The sequence below is a fragment of the Mytilus californianus genome, unplaced genomic scaffold, assembly GCF_021869535.1.
Source record: "Mytilus californianus isolate M0D057914Y unplaced genomic scaffold, xbMytCali1.0.p SCAF_2, whole genome shotgun sequence".
Lineage (NCBI taxonomy): Eukaryota > Metazoa > Mollusca > Bivalvia > Mytilida > Mytilidae > Mytilus > Mytilus californianus.
This window is the reverse complement of record NW_026262668.1, coordinates 3,834,962-3,853,103: the sequence shown is the minus strand read 5'-3', so window position 1 is coordinate 3,853,103 and position 18,142 is coordinate 3,834,962. Positions and strand designations below refer to the sequence as shown.

General features: G+C 32.8%; 1 protein-coding gene across 2 annotated transcripts in view; it reads left to right on the top strand.

Moving 5' to 3' along the window:
- Nucleotides 1–18,142, top strand: part of LOC127729103 (uncharacterized) — a 97,730-nt gene that overhangs the window by 24,226 nt on the left and 55,362 nt on the right. The window contains exons 2-3 of one of the 2 annotated variants that reach the window (XM_052236757.1): nucleotides 4,849–5,001; nucleotides 6,584–8,401. In XM_052236757.1, coding sequence (XP_052092717.1) covers nucleotides 4,849–5,001; nucleotides 6,584–8,322 — 1,892 coding nt within the window. In that variant the 3' untranslated portion in view covers nucleotides 8,323–8,401. Of the gene's footprint in view, nucleotides 1–4,848; nucleotides 5,002–6,583; nucleotides 8,402–18,142 lie in introns of those variants that run through there. The other variant, XR_007994523.1, reaches the window with a different exon arrangement.

Here is an 18,142-nt window from a genome sequence, read left to right as displayed (position 1 = left end):
GGTGATGGTAAGTTTCTTGAATATCGTGAATTTACATAATTTTTATAACAAAAAATTTATCTTAATGGCATATATGTTTTTCGATTTTCAAATGTGAACAGAAATTTGACAGTATGTATAGTAATTTTCCTTTTTTTAATATGCTAAATATGCATTGTTAAAGACCGCACGACTCTTACATCCATTTCGTTTGGTCTTTAGTGAATCGTTGTCTCATTGGCAATCATACCATTTCTCCCAATCATATCCGTAAATCAGTGAATTCCAGTTGTAAACTATTGTGATCTGTTAGCATGTCAGAATTTGTTCTGGATGACATGACTCTAGTAGAAACATCTTTAGATCTGAAATGTCGTAACTAAAAGACAGAGATAAACGAATTTGCACAGAGTTAGATCTTTACTTTGTGGCTTACAGATGTAATTACAAAAGAATAAAGATGATATCGCATCATAATATAATTGTGTGTGCTCATTCCTTGTTCATCTTCTTTTAGCAATCCTTCAAATGATGTTCAATCTACACCCAGTTTTCGTAAATGAATCCCTATTTTTGTAATGATTAAGTCCTTTTAATGTTTACATTGGTTTAGCTGCATTCACATGAATTTAATGAGGAATTATATATTAGGTCAACATGGTGTCATATTTTTTATTGATAATTCTTCATTATTTCAAATATGTATGTGTGTGTTACCAGGTATGGTTTGATTTGTCTCTGGTGATACAATTTAGACTTTAAAAAGTTTTAATACCCATTATATAATTATTTTGCATGTTGTGATTTTTTTTAATTTGATTACATTTATATCCATTGAAAGATACAAAATTTCATAACATTAGTGGAAAGAGATTATTTACAGTATATTGGCATTCTACTTTATGATATATGTTGTATGTTTTGCAATATTAAGTTATTTGACATACATGATTGCGGATATGATTTTAAGTTAACAAATACTTGTAATAGTAGTGGTCACACCCAGAATACACCCTGACACTCATGGCATTATCAATCTATAACTGTTATTGCATATGTATGTACACATATTCTCTGAAGTAATTTGACATTTCTGTTGGAGCCTTAAAGTGTGATTTTTTCAACAATTAAGGGACTGGTGGTTTTATTTAATAATAAGAGTTGAAGTTTCTACTTTCTGTTGAAACCTTAAAGATTTAACATATCTTGTTAAAAACAGGCATGACAAGTTAAGGGAAACTGTGAATAATAGATGTCTATCTATAAAGGCAACAGTGGTATACCGCTGTTTAATAGTCATAATTCGATTAAGCAAAAACAAATCCGGATAACAAACTTAAACCGAGGGAAACACTTCAACCATAAGAGGAAAACAACGGAACAACAGAAACACTGAACTACAACAAAAGCAAACGCAAACAAACATAGAAACGAACTGTAGATGTCAGATGTCAAGCTCTGTATCTCCTTTAAGTCCTGACAAATTCTGAATAACTAAACACAGAAATGACAACATTTTGTAAACGTTTTTTTTTTGGGTTAAATTTCCTGAAATGAGACAGCACTTAAGAAAGAAGTGACAGGTTTGCAATCACCGTCGAGCCAAAGGTTAAAATATATTTAGAATGAAAAACCCTCTGCAAAAAAATCTTCAAAGAATTCTGTCATTAATTTCTTTAACCTATCATAGACAAGCTTCCTTTTACAGTAATAAGTAATATGAGAGGAATGACATAAAGAACATATTTTACTTTTCACTCTGTCTTCAAATAATTCATTGATTATATTTTTGATTTATTGTTTATTATTTTTTATCAATTTATATTACCTTGTAATGTTGCTACCTACATACACATATAAATTACATATTTCATGATTGGGAAGTTTTTTTTATAGAGTACCTTAATATTTCCATTTGTAATAAACGATGTCATGGACATCATATGCCAGTGACCAGGAGTTGTTACATTTCAGTGTTCATCATTAGACCTCAGATAAATAATCTTAATTTTACTATTACATATATATATATATATATATATATATAAAATAACAGAAATACCGAACTCCAAGGAAAATTCAAAACGGAATGTGCTTTATCAAATGGCAAAAAATCTCGAACACATCAAACGAATGGAAAATAACTGTCATATTCCTAACTTGGTACAGGCATTTCCATTTAGAGTGCAAACAAATAAGCTCACAGATATATCTGACAATGGGTCTAAATAAAAATTTTCTAACATGTTTACACTAGAATAGAATAGAATTGAATATATAAAACATGTAAATTTCATACCTATAAGCTTTATAGAATATTTTTTTCATATAGATCTACCAAAAAAAATTGTTTCTTACATGTAATCATTGAACGATGAATCAATATGAAGTATTTGTGTATATTCAAGGATAATACTTGATTCTTCTAAGGAAATGTATGCATTGAAACAATTATTTCTATCAGAGTATGACAAAATAGGCTGAAACAATATCCATTATTTCTAAATGATAATAAGAAAACAGTTTGGAATAATTCGACCAAATATGGATTTTACAATACAAGAAACAAGTATTTCATGTTCATATTATCAGGAAGTATCATCCTTCTTAATGAAAATTCGTTACCAATCCGTGTGTCATTTCAATTTCAATTTATGTACTGACAAGTGTCACTGCCGCGGCACGTTTTTCAATCTTACCCAATCAAAATAATCAAAGATATAAGACATTTTCATTCTAAAAAGAATAACGTAGTAAAAGTTTGGAACCTGCCGTATCCAATAATGTTTGGTTGAACATGGCAAATACACAAAATGTCTTTACGCCGTCGATGTCGTGCCGTCATTGTCGTGATAACAAAATGTCATTTTTTGAACTGAAAATCACGTGACCTGAATAATAAAATCGCCACCATTATGAGATTTGCTATCCGGCTGATCGTCTCTTCATTACAAGTCGTCAATGACCTAACTAATAGCCAATGGAAACGTCGTAATATCTTCTCATGATACTGGATAAGCCAATCAAATTTATGCAGTTTTCGTATCACACTCCGTCCAGTTTAATACAAGAAATATTTGTTTCATGCAAGAAATAGCTAACAGGTCACAAACATAAGAGAATAATAGATTATCGATGGTTTTTCAAACGAGGGCGACATCCATGAGATGAGATGCGACCGAAAAACATACCTGAGATCGAAAGACTATCATGGATTGATAATCTGTTTATCGTTATTTTTCCTATGACGTCGTTGATGTTTACATTGACAACGGCACGTGCGCCCTTAGTTTTTAGAGATCATGATATGAAAAATTATCACAAAAAATTATCAAAGGAAAAATACAAAAAAAAATGACGATGATATGCTTTGTTTGTAAAAAGACAATATATTGTTAACACATGGTATAGGCAGAATCTCTTTGTTCTAACTGTGCTATAAACTTGATAATGCGCAGATAAGATGTGCATTACCTACATCAGATATACTACACAGTTCAAATGTACTGTTACCTTTAGGGGCGGATAATTTTTTTTTTTTTTGAAAGGATCGTAATTCCATTAATAGAAGAAATACCACCGGGCGCAGCGGGGCGAAAACAAAATAACGATTTTATGCTAAAAAAAAGTTATATATTCCAATCAAGAACTCTTTACACCCCTTTTAATCCGCCACTTGGCTTGCAATTACGTCATAGTTGATCAATGAACAAGTTTTCTTAAGTTCTCCGTTTCAAAATATGAAATAGAAAGTGTTTCGCATTCCTTAAACTGGGAACATTTCATGATTAAATTGTGTACACTGAAATTCTTAAATCAGTGTTTCAGAATAAAACTAGATAAATTTTTTTTAAAATAATTTCGGCCATAGAACAAAATATTTTTCTAAATATCCAAATAAGCGAAATCGTATTCGAATTAGTTTGGTGCTCAATGGAATTTATTACGACTTTTTAGATATGTATTCCTTTAAAGTGACTATTTTGAGCTCGAATGAAAAAGAGAGGCGAAGGATACCAAAGGGACATTCAAACTCATAAGTCAAAAATTAAACTGACAACGCTATGGCTAAAAAAGACAAACAGACAAACCACAGTACACAAAACATAACATAGAAAACCAAAGACTGAGCAACACGAACCCCACCAAAAATCTGTTACTTTGCACTACAGATTTAGGCACATCTCTCTTCGATTAATTTTCCTCTTATCATATTCTTGTGGGAAAATAATTTATCTATACTCAATAGCCCGTTTAGTTATGATTTGTCATAAACCTATTGAAAAGTACTTCAAACGAACTACCACTGTATGAAATAAAGGAGATAACATAGAAAACGAACATATAATTTTAACACATACAACAAGAAATTGACTAACGGAAGTAAAAGAAAGAAAGAAGTGTATCCTGTTTGCCGTATGCTTAGTGGCAATTTATTAATGTACACAATACAGAATCTTGATAGAAAGTTAAACTATTAAGAATCATTTAATACTGAAAGAGTTGAGCAACATACGTTTGATTTTTCAGTTTGATTGTGATAATCAAAAAGTTATATATTAAGTTACTGTTGAATGCAATGGAAAAAAATAATATTTAATAATAAAAATCAATTCTATAGATCATAATATTATCCCGAAATTAAGAATTACCAGACAAATGATTTACGACTTAAACTATCAAACATAAAGACATTCACAAACTTATGGAACAACAGGAAAATATGTAGTTGATAACAAGACCAGAATGTGTATTCGCTGCTGGAATTACTCCTGTCAATCAGTCCTAACGAATACCTTAACACAAAAGTAGTGATAAAGCTGATTGAATTTAATGAAGAACGTGATCATATTTTTTTATACATTTCAGGGAGTTACAAGATTTCACAAGTGTTTATGGGCCTAGGGTTTTCTTTGTACTTCATTAGTGTTGTCTTAGCCTCTATGACGTTCTTCTGGACACGTGACTTGAAAAAAATAAGAGTGATCAAGTTTGCTGCTGCATCATTTGCCTTTCTAACAGGTAATGGGTAAGGTGTAATACCACCAACACATGGTACTTCACACCCGGTTTCATACCGAAAAGGGTCGAAAAAAAATGTTCCCATCGATTTGACAGTTGTAGGAAATTAACCCTGCATTTCATCGAAAAAAAAAAATTCTGAGTCATAAACATATATCTTGGGTGATTCAAAGCACCATTCTTTTTTTTTTATTTGGTGTTTATATAAAATATTTTGAAAACTTGAGATGACATGGTTACTAACACTTGTAACCAGGAATATAAGGGTGACAATTCGATTGGTTAACTTTCAGTGATGTTCATTATCTTATATGCAATGAAATTTTGACTGTAGTACTGAACAGGAGAAAATAATATTACTCATGTCAAGCATTTCTATATTTGAAACAAAAATAAATTCTGCACAATGTTTTGAAAAATGCAAATTTAACAAAGACTTATAGAGAAAAAAACAATGGTGCTACTACTCCTTAATGTCTTGATTAATGGATATTTTGGCTAAAGCTACCAACTATCCCTAGTTATTTTGTTTAAAAAAAATTATGGTGACGATTTAAGGTTTGTTCATATAGAAAAGGCTCGTATGTTTACTTGTGATAATGAATTTCTTAAACCTTGTATTTATTAACTTATACATTTAAAAGCCACTTTTATATGTTTTTGATCAACATAGTACTAGTACAGTATGAATCACGTTCGACAAGATTGATATTTACGGACAAGATAATCGCAACTTGATTTCAAAAACATCAACTGATTGTTCTCTTCTTTGGAAAGGCAGACAAATAATAAACAAATAAAAATTTGATCCCCAAACAACTAAATGATTGTCATTTACTTAATTTTTCAAGCGATATAACCGTTTCCTTGTTACGTTATCCTGCTAATATCATTGGAGATATTGTGTCCAGTCCCGTTTAATGAAAATGCTGTGGCGAGCGCCGTGATTTGAAATGCTACACCGAGAAAATGTGAATAAGCAGCTATGGTATATAGAGCGCTTTAAGTCAATGGAAATGATGGTTCGAGTGTCGTGAAATGGAGATGTTGTCGCGGGAGCCGTGAAATTGATATGTTGTATTGAGCGCCGTGAATACAAAAAGAAGTTGTTATATCGAGTCCTGTGAATATAAAGAGAAGTTGTGGTATCGAGCGCCGTGAATACAATGAGATGATGTTGTATCGAGTGCCGAGAGTACATACAGATGTTATATGTCGCGCTTTGAATAAATATAGATTTTGTTCCGAGCGCCATGAAATATAATTTTTGATTCGAGCACTTTGAAATTAAAACAATATTTGTCAAATTTGATAATGTTACCATGGAAAAAATTTCAAAAATAGTCATAATAATAAGACAATGAACTTGTAATTGAATTTTAAAATGCTTACCTGGTCTTTTCTCAAATATATAAACATTTAAAAAGACAAAATTTTAAAGTGTATCAGAGTTATTTATTGATTTACCAAAGAATATACATTTATTTTAATATATATGTATATATATATTTGCATATGTGTTTAATTATTGGTTTTTAATTTTCCAGCTATTTTATTACAATAAACATATTTCTGTTTACAGCGATTTGCTTGATTGTCGCTGTTGTTGTATTTAACAACACACGTGACAAAGAAACAGAAACTATAACTACTGGATGGTATATTGCAGTTGTTAGTCTTGGTTTTGTTACTTTCGCCTGCCCATGTTATATTGTTGATGGGTGTCATACGATCAAACAAAAAGACGAAAAAGCTTCAACTGCGAATATAGCTCCTTGTCCTACCGCCCTGACTGTCTATCAAAGACAGCAATTAATAGATGGCTTCAATAATCAAATGTCCAAACAGCAAAGCCAGTTACCAGAACCACTTGGGTTAAAAGGTAAATTTTCCGTCTTATATGTCGGAACAAACATAGAACATCCTCCACCAAAACCGATAATACCTGTAGACAGCGATGACGATACTAATAAATCAATGAAAATGGAACCTTTAAAACAACCCATGGTTATTCCACCGTCTTCTGAGTATACCTTTAAAACGATATATGACGATGATGACAACAAAGACAAATTTGTTCATCCACCTCCAAAAATCGTAAGTTCAGATACTCCTCTTAAAGACATTTTATTCAGAAACTTACAAACTTATTCTGGTTATGATAGTGATGTATCCAGGAAATCTAGTTGCTATAGTTTGGAGAGTGGTCAGATTGATGATAGCGATCTTGAAATTTATTTGCTCACAAAAGGTTCTAGGTCAAATAGGGGAAGTGAGGAAGACCGTCCTCCTAGTCGTGAAGCATTCGGTAAAAAGAAAATTAAGAAAAAACATAAAGTGACTTCACAAATTGTCGATGGAAAAAACGTAACGGAGATCGCACACGAAGGATTACCTACGATAAATATTATTGGTCCAGACAGAGAGTCAAGTGATTATAAAGGATCCATTCCTCTTCATGGGTCATCAAGTACACGACCAAGAGAAGAAGAAATATTATTACCATCTGAAGCTGAAAATGATGATGACACAGATTACAAAGCTAATAACAAAACGACATCTAAACGTTCGAGCAGACGTCATCAACCCGAACATGGCAATGAGGCTTATGCAAAATCAGATGATGAAATTTACACAGCAAAATATGGCGCAAGTTCTCCATATACAGAAAAGAAAGACGTAGACAACGAAAAGGGGGGATATGATGATAAAAGACAAAAACCTCGAAAACCGTCTAGTAAGCGAAAGAAACAAAATCGTAGTGGAACGAAACATATGGAAGGAGACAGTTCAATGTCTCTCAAAGATTTGAATACAACGAAAGGAGAAATACCGAACGAAGCAACCGGACAAGGGGCTGTTGGATATTGTATAGGCGGTGAAGTCTGCACAGGATTGCCGAAAGAAAATACAACTTCTTCTGACCAGGCAGTGGGTAAAGATAATAAAAAACTCTCTAGTAAACGCAAACATAAAAGCAAAAACAAGCATGGCGAAAAATTTGAAGAACTGGCTATTGAAAAAGAAAAGTACGGACAACATGATGATGGAGACAAGACACATAGGTATGATGACGATGAAGAAAAGAAAAACATCGGCAACGAAAAAAACGACAAAAACAGGAGGACACGCCATTCAAGTAAAAAGAAGCATACTAAACCCTATGTTGGTACGAAACTTACATATGACAAGGTTGAAACAGATTTGGACAAAGGGGATTGTGATCCTACAGCTCAAATACAGCAAGATGAAACATCCGCAATTGTTGAACAAATACTGAAAATTCCACTAAATGTGGAAAACGATGACACAAAACTATAAATAATCGCTATATATATATATATATATATATATCAGAAAAAAAATAGATGTTCTTATATTCCAATATTATATTTTATCTATGTACAACACTTTGAATTATAAAAATTTCCATCGTTGATGCATATCGGTTTGTTTAATGTTTTGACCTAAACTTAGAATTGGCAATGAGTTACAACAAAACTTAACGACGAAATTTCCCATTGTGAACTTTTCATATATATATATGGCGCTGGACACGGTGCAGGCGGTGTTGCCACGATGTCACAGACACAAGGGTTCGAATCCCGCTGAGGGAAGAACAAAAATTTGCTAACACAAATTTGAAGATCTAACATTGTTGGGCTAAATTTGAGACGAGTTTTATATATATTATGGTGTTAGTCCTGTATAACCACGTGTTATCCGATGGAGAATGCCTGTCATAAAGTTGTCACATGTTTAGACGTATATATATATATATGGCCTTCCAAATACCGTTTGGATTCCTAACATTACTGAAGAGACATTATTTGTCGAAATCCGGATATGGTGTACAAATATTTGCACCTCATTTTTGCGGTATACCATCTTTTCCGCAAGTTCTATTGTTTTCTGTTTGGTATTAAATTATTTGTTAAGATCCATTTTGTTACATCTGGTGATCCGTTTATTTGGCAATCGCCATGGCAGTCAGCAGGGTTTAAGAACATCCGTTGTTCGACCTGCTAGTCAAATGCGTTTGTTAAAATATACTTTTTCACTTTTTTTGGTCTTTTGGAAATGTTGTTTGTGCTGTATTTAGACCCCTCTACCAAGAAATTTGTTTTGCATGCACACGTATAAAAATTGCGGTTTTTATCCAACGCAATCTTAGGTTTGAACGTTGTTTTCAATTTAGACTTGTTTATATTTTTTTCGTTTCGGCTTGTATTATATTTGCCTTCGGGTTTATATGATCTGTTCATCCTATTTCGACTCTTCAAAATTCAAGAGTCAATCCTAAATTGAGGTAAATTAACTGGCCTTCCAAATACCGTTTCGATTCCTAACATCACTGAAGAGACATTAACTGTCGAAATCCGGATATGGTGTACAAATTTTTGCACCTCATGTTTGCGGTATACCATCTATTCCGCAAGTTTATTGTTTTCTGTTTGGTATTAAATTTATAATTAAGATCCATTTTGTTACATCTGGTGATCCGTTTATTTGGCAATCGCCATGGCAGTCAGCAGGGTTTAAGAACATCCGTTGTTCGACCTGCTAGTCAAATGCATTTGTTAAAATATACTTTTTCACTTTTTTGGTCTTTTGGAAAATGTTGTTTGTGCTGTATTTAGACCCCTCTACCAAGAAATTTGTTTTGCATACACACGTATAAAAATTGCGGTTTTTATCCAACACAATCATAGGTTTGAACGTTGTTTTCAATTTAGACTTAAACTAGTGATCAATTTATTTGGCAATCGCCAATGGCAGTCAGCAGGGTTTAAGAACATCAGTTGTTCGACCTGTTAGTCAAAAGCGTTTTGTTAAAATATACTTTTTCACTTTTTTGGTCTTTTGGAAAATGTTGTTTGTGCTGTATTCAAACTCCTCTACAAAGAAATTTGTTTTATGCACACGTATAAAAATTGCGGTTTTTATCCAACGCAATCATAGGTTTGAACGTTGTTTTCAATTAAGACTTATATATATATATATATATATATATACATCTTTGATGGACAAGGTATAATTTGCAGTTATCACTACACATAGGTAGACATATCGAAATATAAATTCATACTGATTATATGCTTCTTAAAATAGAACAGCATCATATTCTTATACTCTTGAGATGAGTAGATGATCATTCCTGTACACTGAAATATACTTTGTGTGCTGTGATTAATCGTTATTAATTAATACCAACGAGAAGGTAACACTTCCCAAACGAAAGCTGATTTTTATCAGCTTTAGTTAGAGGGGGGATAAGGTGTTCACGCAATGCTAGGCGGTGTTCTTATGTTGTGGTGTGACACCACTGTAAAAGATTAAAAGAAGTGTTTGGTGCCTGAAAACTGGTTTAAAACAGCCACATTCTATATATGTCTGTCCCAAGTTAGGATCTTGTAATTAAGTGGTAGTCATTTGTTGTTGCATATCATATTTGTGCACACATAAATGCACAGTTTTCTTAACTCATGGGTATAAAGAGATGTAACTTATATGGTGGAAATTACTGATATGAAGTCATTAGTGCTAAAAGAGACGCAAAAGATACCAAAGGGACATTCAAACTCATAAGTCAAAAATAAACTGACAACGCCATGGCGAAAAAAGAAAAAGACCAACAGACAAACAACAGTACACAAAACACAACATAGAAAACTAAAGACTGAGCAACACGAACCCCACCAAAAACTGGGGGTGATCTCAGGTGCTCCGGAAGGGTATGTGGATCTTGCTCCATAAATTATGTGGCACCCGTCGTGTTGCTCATGTTAGTACAAACCCGGTAATAAGTCTAATTCGGTAGGTCACATTCGGGGAAAGGAGGACGGGATAGTAGTTACGACAATTTGAACATATCCGTTATCATCTGTGAAACGGATATTCCATAACGGTCAACCAACTCGTGATGGCGTCCGTAAAATTTACGAAGGGATGACTTCAACTTCATCACTTAGAACCCTTGGTTTAATAGCTTCCTTGTGAGCAGCAACCCTCTATCAAGGAAGTATTATAATCCAGTCATTGACAGTTCTACCAAACATGTCTGTTGATATTGATAAGTCAAATTCATAATATTTTCTTTAGTTTTCTGTGAATTTGTTGCAGTTAAAATATGTTCTGCTAGGTTAGTGTGAGAAAGGGTTACAAATGCCTCATATAGAGGGTTTCTTCGAGTTTTCATTAACGATGGCATGCATTAATAAATTTCTGGACTTTCTGAATATATCCCCATGGATTACAATCTTAATTGATTAGTATAGACCAAATATAGCCGATGGCTCTTGGTGGTAACGAAAAGATTATTTCCAAATTTAACAGCTTATGGAAAGACAATTTTATTAATTGGAATATCCTTAAAAATGAAAACAACACTTTATAAATATTTGTGTCCGAGGCGCTTTTCTGTATTTATCTTCATCGGGAACGCATAAAGCCGAATAATAGTATTATGAATAGAATTTAACACAGTTGAAGAGCTATATAACCAAAAAGGACCTAAGAATAATAGCCAAATCCATATTAGGTCAACGTTGCCCGAAGGTTGCTGAAACCTTATTTTCTTGATAACTTATTAATCTATAAACGGACATATTTAGGATGGTATTTTATTAAGCATGTAACTACTAAGCTGGTGATACCATCGGGGATTGATAGTCCACCAGCGGTATCGACCCAATACTATAGAAAATGAAAACACCACTTCATAAATTTGATGCGTTCGAAGCGCTCTTCTGGATTTACCGTCATCAGGAACGATCAAAGCCGAATATTTGAAAGTCAAGGATGTTACAGAATCGAAATAGTTAAAGAGCGATATTTTCAAAAAGGACCTGAAAAAAATAGCCAAATCCATCTACGTTCAACTTTGCCTGAGGGAGTTGAAATTTTAGTTTGTTAATAATTTATCAATGAACAAACGGACGATTTCATAACATTGTTATAACAATAATCCTGCAGGAATCATGTTACAACAATAATCCTGCAGGAATCATGTTACAACAATAATCCTGCAGGAATCATGTTACAACAATAATCCTGCAGGAATCATGTTACAACAATTATCCTGCAGGAATCATGTTACAACAATAATCCTGCAGGAATCATGTTACAACAATAATCCTGCAGGAATCATGTTACAACAATAATCCTGCAGGAATCATGTTACAACAATAATCCTGCAGGAATCATGTTACAACAATAATCCTGCAGGAATCATGTTACAACAATAATCCTGAAGGAATCATGTTACAATCCTTTCTGGCTTGAAAATGGACTGAAAATAAGGACTGAATCACTTTGTTTACCAGAGTTTGTGTGAATCAGGAGTATTTTCATAAATGATTTACTGAAGGTTAGTAGTAACTTTTTAACTTTTTATGAATTCCGAAGAATATTTTATCATAACATTAATTTCCATTCCATACAACATATAATATCACATGCTCGGCAAAATATGATGACTGTCTGAGAGAAAATTACATGTATGATCTTCAACTTTGTATTCAATCTGGGCTTCCAACTGTTTTGGTTCGAGCGCCACTCATGAGTCTTATTCAGACGAAACGCGAGTCTGGCGAACCAAATTATATACCTGGTATCTTTGATGAGGTTTTACATTTGAACAAAACTCCGTCTAAACAAATCTAGATCATATGTCGTAAAAGTAAATTACAATGTATTTGGAAAACAGGAATTACGTTAATACTGTAAAACTGCAGAACTGTCTATCTATTATACATTGTGCTATCATAGAAAAGATAACTTATAGTGTCTTGAGTTTCATCATATATGGATTTCTTATAACATTTTTCATTTGAAGCAACAATTTTATGCATAATTTTTCTTTTTGTTTTTATGACATTCTGAATACCTATAAGTTTTTATAAATACTTGACAAGATTTTTATTATTATCTTTGATAAACTCATTTACATTTTTTTTTTTATTAAAAAAATATTTGTGGTAAAGGGAGGTAACCAAATATATTAATAAATCTATACTACTAAAATAATGAGGTCCAATTTGTTAGCCGGCATGACGTAAAAACGAGTAATCAAAGAATTCAACTTTATATAAAACTATTATAGAACAATGGTGTTGTTAAAAAATTACACCATTCCAGGCCCTTTTGTTTTCCCATAATAAATAATACCAATAACTAACAAGTTCCGGGTCGAATCCGATACCGATACCAATAGTATATGTCACATGAAGTTTCCTGTAACCTTCTATAAATCACTCCTCTGTCAGGAGAACCTGGAATTCTTCCAGTAGTTATTTTATATTTATGTTACACTATAGTACACTATTTAGCAAGTCTGTTTTCTTCCACCCCAAAACCACTATTATTTGGAAAATTAAGTTTAAAGAAAGAAAATAAACAAAACGGCACGGATTCAAACCGACAGATTTTGAAAGCAGAGAAAAACTGTACACCTTCCAATCTGCATGACTTTATAAGATGACAATACGAATACTAAAAATCCAGGTTAAAATAAGGCATAAATACTATAATTCAGTCATGGACCCGGCTAGAATACTAAACATAAGAGCCCTTGGCTGTTATACTAAAAACGTATTAACAAAAAGTGAAGTTTGTCAGTATTTGGCCACAGCTTAATCTTAAACAATGTATAACATATATGTACATGTATTTTAAAATGTCAATCTATGATCTGAGATATATTTCTAAATGTCTGTATTTTTATATAGATGTAACTTATAATATTGCTGCCGAAAATCATGGCAAACCCCTAATAATAACCCCTAGTATAAATATATATTTAACTAATATGTCAGTACTCCGTTAACAAGAGGTTGACTGATGAGCCCTGGTAATCAGAGGCTGTCATAATTGTTCACTGAATATATGAATGTTATATCCAGCGCAGCGAAATTTGCAAAATTCCCCAATAAGATCAGATGGGTAAACAAACTGGATCATTGAAAAACCGCCACTAACACTGATGTGTTGAGTCTGCGCTAAAGCTGAGCCAAATACTATAACTACATAAACTATCTAGAACTAGTATCTTAAGATTCAATATATCTTTACCTCAAAATTGTACCTTATAACAACCAGGAAAAGTTTAATTCATACCTAGGTTATTTACAATCGTTTCTATACCTCCTTGTAGAGTATTCAAGAATATGTTGTTACACAGTGATGTCAAATATACCACATGTTGCATCAAAATGTACCATTAGCTTTTATTTCGGGGTAATGAATGTATCAATCCTCTGATTTGATTAGAAATTATGCTATCGAGGTATTAATTCTAGTCTTCCATCTCTCTATGGCATCATCATTATTTTTGGAGTAGCGCCGGTTTGACCTGGTAATAATTTGTGACAACACGAAAATCGTGTTCAACGTAAATTGACTCATCCAAGTATTGTTAATTTAAGTTTTAGTATTTCCACCCAAATGTCACTTCCTCCTATATGTAAAATTAATAAAGTTGGAGGGTCCTCGTATTTCAGCCTGGTCTTAATTTGTTGTCTCATCTGTTTTATTTTTCCTCCACTTTTTCCTTGCCACCATATATTTAAACCCATGCTCTGCAGCCCCAGGTCCCTCTTGCTTCCGCGAAACCAAGTTTAATAATAGTGGATCCTACAATCCAAACTGTAGCATTCACGTAATTCTTCATAAAGCAATTAATACTTGAATATGTTGATTGCAAGACATGCATAATTAATTTAAAAATACAAATATAATCTAAATGAACAGTTCAGTGTCTGCTATATAAAACAACCATTTCAACCAAGTATCTACTTTACATTAAAAAAAAACAACTGACCCATCATACTTTTTTGAATTCTTATATATATAACGCAAGAAATCCTGTGATTTTCAACGTTTGAGTTCATCAAAAAAATCCTTTAATGCACATATAGTTGCCATACCAATTCAAAATGAATGGGATTTTAAACCGTCATTTTCAATACCAACCACTTACAGAGACCTTTTTAACAATGCTGAAAACTGGTATCTAGTAAGGGGAATCCATCAAAAAAACAAAACAAAGTTTCTCGTTAATAAGGTGGACGAACTTTAATAGAATTTGGTATTAGTTGTACTGGACATACTTTTTTATTTTGCTGACTAGAAATGCAAATTGTTGTTTCAACATTAAGCTGATCAGTTTTAGATGATCTCAATAAGACTTCCAATCTCCCGACACAAAGTTAAATGTTTTCAACCGTCACTATATGCATCTGTTTATGTTTGCTATCAACTGTTAAATCACCTACAGTTACAAACAGTTCTGCTTCATACCTACTGATAGTGACCCCAAAACGTTTTCGAGTAAACCTCTGGTTATAGGTAATCTTGTGTCCTTTTGATTTGGACCCTTAGCCTTTTTATTACTTCAATCAGTTTCCTAATTACAAACAAATTTCTGTGTATTGTCTTCAAAATTGTTAATTTATTAAAGAAACTTATGCCAGAAATATAAAAAGACACTATAGAATGGGAAATTTGTTTTTCTGTACAGATAAACAATGAATGATATCAAATCACCAAGAAGATTAGGCCATACTTCGCAAATACCCTCAGTTTGTCTGAATTGTCTAAACCATTCAAAAATATTTTCTTTGTACTGGGTACTACTGCATTTACAATTAAATGATTCATTTCAATTCTTAAATCATCCTGATGAATTCCAGTAGGATTGCTGCTCGAGAACTGTCGATATTCGGGACCAAGTCCAAACAACGGTTCTCCTGAAATCGAGAAAGAGTATCTGCGATTTCATTGTGGTTGCCTTCAATATGGACCGCCTTAAAGGAGACATGACACGATTTTCAATTTGTGTTTCAAAATGTTTATTTATACTTAACTTTCCCCAAAAATACATCGATAGCAATATAAGTGTCAAATATTTGTTAAAATATGTATTTTAATGAGATTTTAATGCAACGATTTATCGACCTGTCAAATATGCATATTTCCATCCCGGAAGTCACTCAGAACGAGGCTACTACGTCAGTGGTTCCTTTCATTCATATTAAGATATGGGTACAGCGCAAATTTAGTTTCGATTATTATCCAACAAAACGCATGACAGTGATAAAAAAATGAGTATGTGTGATGCCGATGGATTCAACAATATAATTAAAAAGAATATTGACATGATATTTTCTGTTTTTCGAATGACACGCGGACTTAGAAGGTGTAAAGATAGGATTTTTTAACAAGCCCAAACTACACTTCTTTCCGCCCACTTTCATGAGGAATCCAGAGTTGGGGTCTCGGGTTCCATGCCATGAGTTCATCATAGGTCACAGGTGAACGGTACAGGTGATTGAGTTTCGCAATTTCAGGTCTCGTTTGAAGTTGCAAGCTTCAGATGTCACGCCACGTGGGGGATTGATAAGATATAGTTATTACGCAATATTACTTTATAAGCTCTTTGTGTACATCCTGGATGTTGGTTTCGCCGAGGGCACAGGTGAGATTGGAATATATTATGTTTACAGTAATACAGGTACAACTACCTGATGTTTAATAATAATCTTTATTGCAAAATTACACCCATAAGGGTCAAGCAATACAAACAATTACACATTTTAAATACAATGCAATACAATGTAATACAATACAATATAATAGAACATCTTTTAAGAGTTCAATTTTAAATTTATGTAAAAAACACAATCATAAGCTTGTCTGACATGGGTCTGACCCCCTCAGTTCTAAAGACTGCTTAATAAATAATGAATACCTGCATGTAGTACGACCATACAATACCCTATGCACCACCAATTAAATACCCTAACCAGCGTTGATAACTAATTATAGACAACCTATATATAGATCTTATTTTTATTGCTTTTAAGAATATGCAGAAATAAAAAGGTTTATAACAGACGCATTTTTTTTAATTGTCTTCTTGAGATGGAAAAGTAATATTCCTGTATGCTTGCAAGCCTATAACTTCATACCGTATATTCGGCTATAAAAGTTCTCAACATGAAAATGTGAAACAATTTTAGCGATAAAACTAACTGATTTATAACAAAATAATTTCCGCAGAAAAAAATTGACAGACATGAACCACTGGTATACATGCTCCTGATTTGAGACAGGCACATTCACAATGTGTCGGTGGGTATATGTTTGTGAGCGCCTACCTCCCCCCCTCCAAACGTGTGATAGCGGTCTTACAGCAGTACATAAGAACTATAAAAACCAGTCTAACTCAAAAGATCGGTAAAGTACAGAAACCACTAACGTAAAAACAATAGAGATAACGCACAAATAATGTAAGCTAGATCAACCCAAATACAAATAATACATAATTCATGACATTTATTTGTATTCGAAGACTGAAGTATGTAACATGTAAACATTTTCATGCTCAGTACGATTGAAAATTTAACATCTATTCAAATGACCCCTTTTTGAAGAAATATTAAGTTGTGAATATTTTCCTGGACTCAAGCATTTTGCTGGTAGCAATAAACAAATTGATTGCTAAATGATATTTGGAAGAGAAGGGTGGAAATGTGTGAACTTGAATTTACTTTGTGTAATTCCTTAAATTTGAAGTTAGATTTATAAGGGTTTGGATGGAATTGCATACTTTAGAAGTGTAATATAACTATATTAATTATTTCAACATAAGACTACAGTAGTTCAAGGTAAATAACTTAACACGCGACTAAATCACACTACAGGTGCCTTCTTACCTTTCACCTGGTCAAGTATATGCTATAGGTGTCAAAATAATTTAATTACTAATACAACAGCCTCCAATAAATGTTTTGTATTGTTTAATTTTATACATAAGGTGAGACGTAAATAAAATATTGAATTGAGTTGTTTACATAAAAAGGGGGAAAGTAATAAAATTGTTAATTGAATATCCTAATGCAGAAAAAGTGTGATAAAGGATTTGTCACTATACAAATCTTTGGCGTGATGTATGGTTTCCAACCAAAAAAAAATAGTTTATACCTATTTAAAGTATCACCGTAACCAAAACAAAACAAAAACAAAAAACAAAACAAAAAACGTACCCTTTGCGAACGCATAATTTTACTTTTACTATCGTTTTTTTTCTTCTTTTCTTTCTGCTTTGGGCGCACACATAATTATAACATTACCGTAACAG